Genomic DNA, 13,584 nt, shown 5'->3' on the forward strand with positions numbered 1-13,584 from the left:
ACAGCCCTGATAGACCCGGTCAGTATATACACACAGCCCTGATAGACCCGGTCAGTATATACACACAGCCCTGATAGACCCGGTCAGTATATACACACAGCCCTGATAGACCCGGTCAGTATATACACACAGCCCTGATAGACCCGGTCAGTATATACACACAGCCCTGATAGACCCGGTCAGTATATACACACAGCCCTGATAGACCTGGTCAGTATATACACACAGCCCTGATAGACCTGGTCAGTATATACACACAGCCCTGATAGACCTGGTCAGTATATACACACAGCCCTGATAGACCTGGTCAGTATATACACACAGCCCTGATAGACCTGGTCAGTATATACACACAGCCCTGATAGACCCGGTCAGTATATACACACAGCCCTGATAGACCTGGTCAGTATATACACACAGCCCTGATAGACCTGGTCAGTATATACACACAGCCCTGATAGACCTGGTCAGTATATACACACAGCCCTACTAGACCCGGTCAGTATATACACACAGCCCTGATAGACCTGGTCAGTATATACACACAGCCCTGATAGACCTGGTCAGTATATACACACAGCCCTGATAGACCTGGTCAGTATATACACACAGCCCTGATAGACCTGGTCAGTATATACACACAGCCCTGATAGACCTGGTCAGTATATACACACAGCCCTGATAGACCCGGTCAGTATATACACACAGCCCTGATAGACCTGGTCAGTATATACACACAGCCCTGATAGACCTGGTCAGTATATACACACAGCCCTGATAGACCTGGTCAGTATATACACACAGCCCTGATAGACCTGGTCAGTATATACACACAGCCCTGATAGACCTGGTCAGTATATACACACAGCCCTGATAGACCTGGTCAGTATATACACACAGCCCTGATAGACCTGGTCAGTATATACACACAGCCCTACTAGACCTGGTCAGTATATACACACAGCCCTACTAGACCTGGTCAGTATATACACACAGCCCTACTAGACCTGGTCAGTATATACACACAGCCCTGATAGACCCGGTCAGTATATACACACAGCCCTGATAGACCCGGTCAGTATATACACACAGCCCTGATAGACCCGGTCAGTATATACACACAGCCCTACTAGACCTGGTCAGTATATACACACAGCCCTGATAGACCTGGTCAGTATATACACACAGCCCTGATAGACCTGGTCAGTATATACACACAGCCCTGATAGACCTGGTCAGTATATACACACAGCCCTGATAGACCTGGTCAGTATATACACACAGCCCTGATAGACCTGGTCAGTATATACACACAGCCCTGATAGACCTGGTCAGTATATACACACAGCCCTGATAGACCTGGTCAGTATATACACACAGCCCTGATAGACCTGGTCAGTATATACACACAGCCCTGATAGACCCGGTCAGTATATACACACAGCCCTGATAGACCCGGTCAGTATATACACACAGCCCTGATAGACCCGGTCAGTATATACACACAGCCCTGATAGACCCGGTCAGTATATACACACAGCCCTGATAGACCCGGTCAGTATATACACACAGCCCTGATAGACCCGGTCAGTATATACACACAGCCCTGATAGACCCGGTCAGTATATACACACAGCCCTGATAGACCCGGTCAGTATATACACACAGCCCTGATAGACCCGGTCAGTATATACACACAGCCCTGATAGACCCGGTCAGTATATACACACAGCCCTGATAGACCTGGTCAGTATATACACACAGCCCTGATAGACCTGGTCAGTATATACACACAGCCCTGATAGACCCGGTCAGTATATACACACAGCCCTGATAGACCCGGTCAGTATATACACACAGCCCTGATAGACCTGGTCAGTATATACACACAGCCCTGATAGACCTGGTCAGTATATACACACAGCCCTGATAGACCTGGTCAGTATATACACACAGCCCTGATAGACCCGGTCAGTATATACACACAGCCCTGATAGACCCGGTCAGTATATACACACAGCCCTGATAGACCGGTCAGTATATACACACAGCCCTGATAGACCCGGTCAGTATATACACACAGCCCTGATAGACCCGGTCAGTATATACACACAGCCCTGATAGACCTGGTCAGTATATACACACAGCCCTGATAGACCTGGTCAGTATATACACACAGCCCTGATAGACCTGGTCAGTATATACACACAGCCCTGATAGACCCGGTCAGTATATACACACAGCCCTGATAGACCCGGTCAGTATATACACACAGCCCTGATAGACCTGGTCAGTATATACACACAGCCCTGATAGACCTGGTCAGTATATACACACAGCCCTGATAGACCTGGTCAGTATATACACACAGCCCTGATAGACCTGGTCAGTATATACACACAGCCCTGATAGACCTGGTCAGTATATACACACAGCCCTGATAGACCTGGTCAGTATATACACACAGCCCTGATAGACCTGGTCAGTATATACACACAGCCCTGATAGACCTGGTCAGTATATACACACAGCCCTGATAGACCTGGTCAGTATATACACACAGCCCTGATAGACCGGTCAGTATATACACACAGCCCTGATAGACCCGGTCAGTATATACACACAGCCCTGATAGACCCGGTCAGTATATACACACAGCCCTGATAGACCCGGTCAGTATATACACACAGCCCTGATAGACCCGGTCAGTATATACACACAGCCCTGATAGACCCGGTCAGTATATACACACAGCCCTGATAGACCCGGTCAGTATATACACACAGCCCTGATAGACCGGTCAGTATATACACACAGCCCTGATAGACCTGGTCAGTATATACACACAGCCCTGATAGACCTGGTCAGTATATACACACAGCCCTGATAGACCTGGTCAGTATATACACACAGCCCTGATAGACCTGGTCAGTATATACACACAGCCCTGATAGACCTGGTCAGTATATACACACAGCCCTGATAGACCTGGTCAGTATATACACACAGCCCTGATAGACCTGGTCAGTATATACACACAGCCCTGATAGACCTGGTCAGTATATACACACAGCCCTACTGGACCCGGTCAGTATATACACACAGCCCTGATAGACCTGGTCAGTATATACACACAGCCCTGATAGACCCGGTCAGTATATACACACAGCCCTGATAGACCTGGTCAGTATATACACACAGCCCTGATAGACCTGGTCAGTATATACACACAGCCCTGATAGACCTGGTCAGTATATACACACAGCCCTGATAGACCTGGTCAGTATATACACACAGCCCTGATAGACCTGGTCAGTATATACACACAGCCCTGATAGACCTGGTCAGTATATACACACAGCCCTGATAGACCTGGTCAGTATATACACACAGCCCTGATAGACCTGGTCAGTATATACACACAGCCCTGATAGACCTGGTCAGTATATACACACAGCCCTGATAGACCCGGTCAGTATATACACACAGCCCTGATAGACCCGGTCAGTATATACACACAGCCCTGATAGACCCGGTCAGTATATACACACAGCCCTGATAGACCTGGTCAGTATATACACACAGCCCTGATAGACCTGGTCAGTATATACACACAGCCCTGATAGACCTGGTCAGTATATACACACAGCCCTGATAGACCTGGTCAGTATATACACACAGCCCTGATAGACCTGGTCAGTATATACACACAGCCCTGATAGACCGGTCAGTATATACACACAGCCCTGATAGACCCGGTCAGTATATACACACAGCCCTGATAGACCTGGTCAGTATATACACACAGCCCTGATAGACCTGGTCAGTATATACACACAGCCCTGATAGACCTGGTCAGTATATACACACAGCCCTGATAGACCTGGTCAGTATATACACACAGCCCTGATAGACCTGGTCAGTATATACACACAGCCCTACTAGACCTGGTCAGTATATACACACAGCCCTACTGGACCTGGTCAGTATATACACACAGCCCTGATAGACCTGGTCAGTATATACACACAGCCCTGATAGACCTGGTCAGTATATACACACAGCCCTGATAGACCTGGTCAGTATATACACACAGCCCTGCTAGACCTGGTCAGTATATACACACAGCCCTGATAGACCTGGTCAGTATATACACACAGCCCTGATAGACCTGGTCAGTATATACACACAGCCCTGATAGACCTGGTCAGTATATACACACAGCCCTGCTAGACCTGGTCAGTATATACACACAGCCCTGATAGACCTGGTCAGTATATACACACAGCCCTACTAGACCTGGTCAGTATATACACACAGCCCTGATAGACCTGGTCAGTATATACACACAGCCCTACTAGACCTGGTCAGTATATACACACAGCCCTGATAGACCTGGTCAGTATATACACACAGCCCTGATAGACCTGGTCAGTATATACACACAGCCCTACTGGACCTGGTCAGTATATACACACAGCCCTGATAGACCTGGTCAGTATATACACACAGCCCTGATAGACCTGGTCAGTATATACACACAGCCCTGATAGACCTGGTCAGTATATACACACAGCCCTGATAGACCTGGTCAGTATATACACACAGCCCTGATAGACCTGGTCAGTATATACACACAGCCCTGATAGACCTGGTCAGTATATACACACAGCCCTGATAGACCTGGTCAGTATATACACACAGCCCTGATAGACCTGGTCAGTATATACACACAGCCCTGATAGACCTGGTCAGTATATACACACAGCCCTGATAGACCTGGTCAGTATATACACACAGCCCTACTGGACCTGGTCAGTATATACACACAGCCCTGATAGACCTGGTCAGTATATACACACAGCCCTGATAGACCTGGTCAGTATATACACACAGCCCTGATAGACCTGGTCAGTATATACACACAGCCCTGATAGACCTGGTCAGTATATACACACAGCCCTGATAGACCTGGTCAGTATATACACACAGCCCTGATAGACCCGGTCAGTATATACACACAGCCCTGATAGACCTGGTCAGTATATACACACAGCCCTGATAGACCCGGTCAGTATATACACACAGCCCTGATAGACCCGGTCAGTATATACACACAGCCCTGATAGACCTGGTCAGTATATACACACAGCCCTGATAGACCTGGTCAGTATATACACACAGCCCTGATAGACCTGGTCAGTATATACACACAGCCCTGATAGACCCGGTCAGTATATACACACAGCCCTGATAGACCTGGTCAGTATATACACACAGCCCTGATAGACCTGGTCAGTATATACACACAGCCCTGATAGACCTGGTCAGTATATACACACAGCCCTGATAGACCCGGTCAGTATATACACACAGCCCTGATAGACCTGGTCAGTATATACACACAGCCCTGATAGACCCGGTCAGTATATACACACAGCCCTGATAGACCTGGTCAGTATATACACACAGCCCTGATAGACCTGGTCAGTATATACACACAGCCCTGATAGACCCGGTCAGTATATACACACAGCCCTGATAGACCTGGTCAGTATATACACACAGCCCTGATAGACCCGGTCAGTATATACACACAGCCCTGATAGACCCGGTCAGTATATACACACAGCCCTGATAGACCTGGTCAGTATATACACACAGCCCTGATAGACCTGGTCAGTATATACACACAGCCCTGATAGACCTGGTCAGTATATACACACAGCCCTGATAGACCTGGTCAGTATATACACACAGCCCTGATAGACCCGGTCAGTATATACACACAGCCCTGATAGACCCGGTCAGTATATACACACAGCCCTGATAGACCCGGTCAGTATATACACACAGCCCTGATAGACCCGGTCAGTATATACACACAGCCCTGATAGACCTGGTCAGTATATACACACAGCCCTGATAGACCCGGTCAGTATATACACACAGCCCTGATAGACCCGGTCAGTATATACACACAGCCCTGATAGACCCGGTCAGTATATACACACAGCCCTGATAGACCCGGTCAGTATATACACACAGCCCTGATAGACCTGGTCAGTATATACACACAGCCCTGATAGACCTGGTCAGTATATACACACAGCCCTGATAGACCGGTCAGTATATACACACAGCCCTGATAGACCCGGTCAGTATATACACACAGCCCTGATAGACCCGGTCAGTATATACACACAGCCCTGATAGACCCGGTCAGTATATACACACAGCCCTGATAGACCCGGTCAGTATATACACACAGCCCTGATAGACCCGGTCAGTATATACACACAGCCCTGATAGACCCGGTCAGTATATACACACAGCCCTGATAGACCCGGTCAGTATATACACACAGCCCTGATAGACCCGGTCAGTATATACACACAGCCCTGATAGACCCGGTCAGTATATACACACAGCCCTGATAGACCCGGTCAGTATATACACACAGCCCTGATAGACCCGGTCAGTATATACACACAGCCCTGATAGACCCGGTCAGTATATACACACAGCCCTGATAGACCCGGTCAGTATATACACACAGCCCTGATAGACCCGGTCAGTATATACACACAGCCCTGATAGACCCGGTCAGTATATACACACAGCCCTGATAGACCCGGTCAGTATATACACACAGCCCTGATAGACCCGGTCAGTATATACACACAGCCCTGATAGACCTGGTCAGTATATACACACAGCCCTGATAGACCTGGTCAGTATATACACACAGCCCTGATAGACCTGGTCAGTATATACACACAGCCCTGATAGACCCGGTCAGTATATACACACAGCCCTGATAGACCCGGTCAGTATATACACACAGCCCTGATAGACCCGGTCAGTATATACACACAGCCCTGATAGACCTGGTCAGTATATACACACAGCCCTGATAGACCTGGTCAGTATATACACACAGCCCTGATAGACCCGGTCAGTATATACACACAGCCCTGATAGACCCGGTCAGTATATACACACAGCCCTGATAGACCCGGTCAGTATATACACACAGCCCTGATAGACCCGGTCAGTATATACACACAGCCCTGATAGACCCGGTCAGTATATACACACAGCCCTGATAGACCCGGTCAGTATATACACACAGCCCTGATAGACCCGGTCAGTATATACACACAGCCCTGATAGACCCGGTCAGTATATACACACAGCCCTGATAGACCCGGTCAGTATATACACACAGCCCTGATAGACCCGGTCAGTATATACACACAGCCCTGATAGACCCGGTCAGTATATACACACAGCCCTGATAGACCCGGTCAGTATATACACACAGCCCTGATAGACCCGGTCAGTATATACACACAGCCCTGATAGACCCGGTCAGTATATACACACAGCCCTGATAGACCCGGTCAGTATATACACACAGCCCTGATAGACCCGGTCAGTATATACACACAGCCCTGATAGACCCGGTCAGTATATACACACAGCCCTGATAGACCCGGTCAGTATATACACACAGCCCTGATAGACCCGGTCAGTATATACACACAGCCCTGATAGACCCGGTCAGTATATACACACAGCCCTGATAGACCCGGTCAGTATATACACACAGCCCTGATAGACCCGGTCAGTATATACACACAGCCCTGATAGACCCGGTCAGTATATACACACAGCCCTGATAGACCCGGTCAGTATATACACACAGCCCTGATAGACCCGGTCAGTATATACACACAGCCCTGATAGACCCGGTCAGTATATACACACAGCCCTGATAGACCCGGTCAGTATATACACACAGCCCTGATAGACCTGGTCAGTATATACACACAGCCCTGATAGACCTGGTCAGTATATACACACAGCCCTGATAGACCTGGTCAGTATATACACACAGCCCTGATAGACCCGGTCAGTATATACACACAGCCCTGATAGACCCGGTCAGTATATACACACAGCCCTGATAGACCCGGTCAGTATATACACACAGCCCTGATAGACCCGGTCAGTATATACACACAGCCCTGATAGACCCGGTCAGTATATACACACAGCCCTGATAGACCCGGTCAGTATATACACACAGCCCTGATAGACCCGGTCAGTATATACACACAGCCCTGATAGACCCGGTCAGTATATACACACAGCCCTGATAGACCCGGTCAGTATATACACACAGCCCTGATAGACCGGTCAGTATATACACACAGCCCTGATAGACCCGGTCAGTATATACACACAGCCCTGATAGACCCGGTCAGTATATACACACAGCCCTGATAGACCCGGTCAGTATATACACACAGCCCTGATAGACCCGGTCAGTATATACACACAGCCCTGATAGACCCGGTCAGTATATACACACAGCCCTGATAGACCCGGTCAGTATATACACACAGCCCTGATAGACCCGGTCAGTATATACACACAGCCCTGATAGACCCGGTCAGTATATACACACAGCCCTGATAGACCCGGTCAGTATATACACACAGCCCTGATAGACCCGGTCAGTATATACACACAGCCCTGATAGACCCGGTCAGTATATACACACAGCCCTGATAGACCCGGTCAGTATATACACACAGCCCTGATAGACCCGGTCAGTATATACACACAGCCCTGATAGACCCGGTCAGTATATACACACAGCCCTGATAGACCTGGTCAGTATATACACACAGCCCTGATAGACCTGGTCAGTATATACACACAGCCCTGATAGACCCGGTCAGTATATACACACAGCCCTGATAGACCCGGTCAGTATATACACACAGCCCTGATAGACCCGGTCAGTATATACACACAGCCCTGATAGACCCGGTCAGTATATACACACAGCCCTGATAGACCCGGTCAGTATATACACACAGCCCTGATAGACCTGGTCAGTATATACACACAGCCCTGATAGACCTGGTCAGTATATACACACAGCCCTGATAGACCTGGTCAGTATATACACACAGCCCTGATAGACCCGGTCAGTATATACACACAGCCCTGATAGACCCGGTCAGTATATACACACAGCCCTGATAGACCCGGTCAGTATATACACACAGCCCTACTAGACCTGGTCAGTATATACACACAGCCCTGATAGACCTGGTCAGTATATACACACAGCCCTGATAGACCTGGTCAGTATATACACACAGCCCTGATAGACCTGGTCAGTATATACACACAGCCCTGATAGACCTGGTCAGTATATACACACAGCCCTGATAGACCTGGTCAGTATATACACACAGCCCTGATAGACCCGGTCAGTATATACACACAGCCCTGATAGACCTGGTCATATTTTGTTCATATCATATTTTGTTTCAGCACTAAATCCATGTCTCTTTCGTCTCTTTCTCCCTCTCTCGCTCTCTGTATCCATTCTTCTTGCTCTCTATCCATCCTTCTCGCTATCGCTCTCTCTGTATCTCTCTCTCGCTCTCTCTGTATCTCTCTCTCGCTCTCTCTGTATCTCTCTCTCGCTCTCTCTGTATCTCTCTCTCGCTCTCTCTGTATCTCTCTCTCGCTCTCTCTGTATCGCTCTCTCTCTATCGCTCCCTCCCTCTCTCTATCGCTCCCTCCCTCTCTATCTCTCCCTCCCTCCCTCTGTATCTCTCTCTCTTCTCCCTCCCTCCCTCTGTATCTCTTTCTCCCTCCCTCTCTCTTTCTCCCTCTCCCTCTCTCCCTCCCTCCCTCTCTCCCTCCCTCCCTCTCTCTTTCTCCCTCCCTCTCTCTGTATCTCTCTCTCGCTCTCTCTGTATCTCTCTCTCGCTCTCTCTGTATCTCTCTCTCGCTCTCTCTGTATCGCTCTCTCTCTATCGCTCCCTCCCTCTCTCTATCGCTCCCTCCCTCTCTCTATCGCTCCCTCTCTCCCTCCCTCCCTCTGTATCTCTCTCTTTCTCCCTCCCTCCCTCTGTATCTCTTTCTCCCTCCCTCTCTCTTTCTCCCTCTCCCTCTCTCTCCCTCTCCCTCTCTCCCTCCCTCCCTCTCTCTTTCTCCCTCCCTCTCTCTGTATCTCTCTCTCGCCCTCCCTCTCTCTTTCTCCCTCCCTCTCTCTGTATCTCTCTCTCGCTCTCTCTGTATCTCTCTCTCGCTCTCTCTGTATCGCTCTCTCTCTATCGCTCCCTCCCTCTCTCTATCGCTCCCTCCCTCTCTCTATCGCTCCCTCTCTCCCTCCCTCCCTCTGTATCTCTCTCTTTCTCCCTCCCTCCCTCCCTCTCTCTTTCTCCCTCCCTCTCTCTTTCTCCCTCTCCCTCTCTCCCTCCCTCCCTCTCTCTTTCTCCCTCCCTCTCTCTGTATCTCTCTCTCTCCCTCCCTCCCTCTCTTTCTCCCTCCCTCTCTGTATCTCTCTCTCGCCCTCCCACTCTATTTCTCCCTCCCTCTGTATCTCTCCCTCCCTCCCTCTCTCTTTCTCCCTCCCTCTCTCTTTCTCCCTCCCTCTCTCTTTCTCCCTCCCTCTCTGTATCTCTCTCTCGCCCTCCCACTCTATTTCTCCCTCCCTCTGTATCTCTCTCTCCCTGTCTGTCTCTGTCTCCCCCTCTGTCTCCAGGACTGGGAGTGTCCTCTGTGTCGAGGTATCTGTAACTGCAGTCTGTGTCGACGGAGAGAAGGACGCTGTGCAACCGGACAACTGGTCCATTTGGCTCAACACAAGGGCCACAGCAACGTCCAAGATTACCTGGAGAGGTGTGTGTGTGTGTGTGTGTGTGTGTGTGTGTGTGTGTGTGTGTGTGTGTGTGTGTGTGTGTGTGTGTGTGTGAATGTTGGTTTGAGCCAATAAAGGTTGTTTTTAAAATAAAAAAATCTCTCTCTTTCTACCTTTCTCTCTCCACAGCATCCAGAAAGATGTTAGAGCCTAGAGACAAGCAGACAGCGCCCCCGTTGGTCAGAACAGAGAATTACATCCTGCAGGCCCCGAGGGAGAGATCCAGCAGTAATAATCTCTCCTTTCTCCTGAAGTGTACACTCGTTCACTTCTTCCCACAAATCTGAAAACATTGGATTGGAGGAGGCATGAGCTAAAAGAGGTTTCCACCATAATTCTTAAACCAGTCATTTCCCTATAAATCAATAAATGGAAGTGAACAAGTGCACACTTTGGAAGGAAGGTGAGATAATTAGGACGTAGTCACACTGACCCACATTGTCCTGCTTTAATACTGCCACAGTTCAGACTAGAACCCAGGGTGTTCCTCTGACACCTTATTTAATCCCAGTCATGTTCAGTAGGCACACGACGCTTTGAAACAGGAGGTAGTACCTGACATTCTGCAGTAAGAACATACTTATGTAAGTATGTTCTTAAGTATTTAGAACATACTTAAGTATTTATTTGGACAGTGAAGCAGAAACTTTTGATTTATGTCTATCCCCCATTTTTTTGGATTTGAGATCAAATGTTTTATGAGGTGACAGACTACAGAATGCAGGGGTTGGAACCAATTTAAAAATAACAAATAATTAAAGAGCAGCAGTAAAATAACAAGCGAGGCTATAAACAGGGGGTACCGGTACAGAGTCAATGTGGAGGCTATAAACAGGGGGTACCGGTACAGAGTCAATGTGGAGGCTATAAACAGGGGGTACCGGTACAGAGTCAATGTGGAGGCTATAAACGGGGTACCGGTACAGAGTCAATGTGGAGGCTATAAACAGGGGGTACCGGTACAGAGTCAATGTGGAGGCTATAAACAGGGGGTACCGGTACAGAGTCAATGTGGAGGCTATAAACAGGGGGTACCGGTACAGAGTCAATGTGGAGGCTATATACAGGGGGTACTACAGAGTCAAGTGGAGGCTATATACAGGGGGTACTGGTACAGAGTCAATTGAGGCTTTATACAGGGGGTACCGGTACAGAGTCAATGTGGAGGCTATATACAGGGGGTACTGGTACAGAGTCAATGTGGAGGCTTTATACAGGGGGTACCAGTACAGAGTCAATGTGTGGGGGCACTGATTAGTCGAGGTAGTTGAGGTAATATGTACATGTTGGTAGAGTTATTAAAGTGACTATGCGTAGATTATAAAAAGAGAGTAGCAGCGTAAAGAGGGGTCTGGGTAGCCATTTGATTAGCTGTTCAGGAGTATTATGGCTTGGGGGTAGAAGCTGTTTAGAAGCCTTTTGGACCTAGACTTGGCGCTCCGGTACCGCTTGCCGTGCGGTAGCAGAGAGAACAGTCTATGACTTGGGTGGCTGGAGTCTTTGACAATTTTTAGGGCCTTCCTCTGACACCGCCTGGTATAGAGGTCCTGGATGGCAGGAAGCTTGGCCCCAGTGTTGTACTGGGCCATACGCACTACCCTCTGTAGTGAGCAGTTGCCATACCAGGCAGTGATGCAACCAGTCAGGAGTGTCTCGATGTTGCAGCTGTAGAACCTTTTGAGGATCTGAGGACCCATGCCAAATCTTTTCAGTCTCCTGAGGGGGAATAGGCTTTGTCGTGCCCTCTTCACGACTGTCTTGGTGTGTTTGGACCATGATAGTTTGTTGGTGATGTGGACACAAAGGAACTTGAAGCTCTCAACCTGCTCCACTACAGCCCCATAGATGATCGTAAAACGGCAGCCATCTCCTTTGGCGCCATTATTCATGTGGCGCCGAAGAAGATGGCTGTAGCATCTCGCGTCCTACTCTTGTCTGGCCATCACACATGTAAACAGCTTCAGCTTGCCCACTCTATAGCAAGCTGCTCCATCCTGTTGTTTTTTTTATTCCAACCGGTTCAGAACTTTATTTTTCTGGTCCTAATTTGTTTTTATTATGGATCTGTTCAGAATGAAACGATTGGAAATGTAAACTTTTATTTGAGGGTATTTTCATACATATCCGTTTTTACCGTTTTTAAAAATGAAAGCACTTTATGTATCTAGCCCCCCCCCCATTTTGAAGGTGTCATAAGTATTTGGACAAATTGACTTATATTTGTATTAAAGTAGTCAAGTTTAGCATGTGGTTCCATATTCCTAGCACACAGTGACTACATCAAGCTTGTCGCTCTACCAACTTGTTGGATGCATTTGTAGTTTGTTTTGGTTGTGTTTGAGATTGTTGTGGCCAATAGAAATGAAGGGTCGAGGTATAAATCTCATAATGCTAAACTCACCCGTTATTGGGGATAGTGAGAGGTTAGGATGTCTTGGGGGGGGATGTTATCGTTGTGCCTCTAACTTTCTCACTCATCATTATTCACGATTTAATTCATGATTATCCATAATCATGGTAGCATCCACATTAATGTAGTGTTCAGAAATGTATTATATTCTTATTTACAATAAAAGTGACTCCAAAATGACGCAATACGTTATTTAACATTTGATCTCAAATCCCAAAATGCTGGAATATAGAGCCAAATTAAAAGTTTAACTACACTGTCCAAATAAATACATAGGGGAGTGTATATTCACCATTGCAGAATGTTTTGCTACGGTGTGCCCTACTGAACACAACCCAGGAGAACCATAACTTGTTGAACACTGCTATTAAAAAGGTTGAGCGATACGGATGGAGATATGTGGTTCAGCATTTTGACAGGCAGCTCAATTCTGATCCTT

The 13,584-nt window shown here is 47.9% G+C and overlaps 1 protein-coding gene and 1 long non-coding RNA gene across 3 annotated transcripts in view; one reads left to right on the plus strand and one right to left on the minus strand.

Annotated features, from left to right (window-relative positions):
• The window catches only part of LOC106570587 (cell division cycle-associated 7-like protein), a 29,523-nt gene extending 17,982 nt beyond the window's left edge, over positions 1-11,541 (plus strand). The window contains exons 10-11 of one of the 2 annotated variants that reach the window (XM_014143039.2): positions 10,580-10,716; positions 10,865-11,541. In XM_014143039.2, the coding sequence (XP_013998514.1) occupies positions 10,580-10,716; positions 10,865-10,889 (162 nt within the window). In that variant the 3' untranslated portion in view covers positions 10,890-11,541. The remainder of the gene's footprint in view (positions 1-10,579; positions 10,717-10,864) is intronic. The other variant, XM_014143040.2, reaches the window with a different exon arrangement.
• LOC123726865 (uncharacterized) overlaps positions 1-13,584 on the minus strand; it is a 34,367-nt gene that overhangs the window by 14,131 nt on the left and 6,652 nt on the right. The gene's annotated exons all lie outside the window — the stretch shown is intronic.

The sequence above is a fragment of the Salmo salar genome, chromosome ssa14 (genome assembly GCF_905237065.1).
Source record: "Salmo salar chromosome ssa14, Ssal_v3.1, whole genome shotgun sequence".
Taxonomy (NCBI): domain Eukaryota; kingdom Metazoa; phylum Chordata; class Actinopteri; order Salmoniformes; family Salmonidae; genus Salmo; species Salmo salar.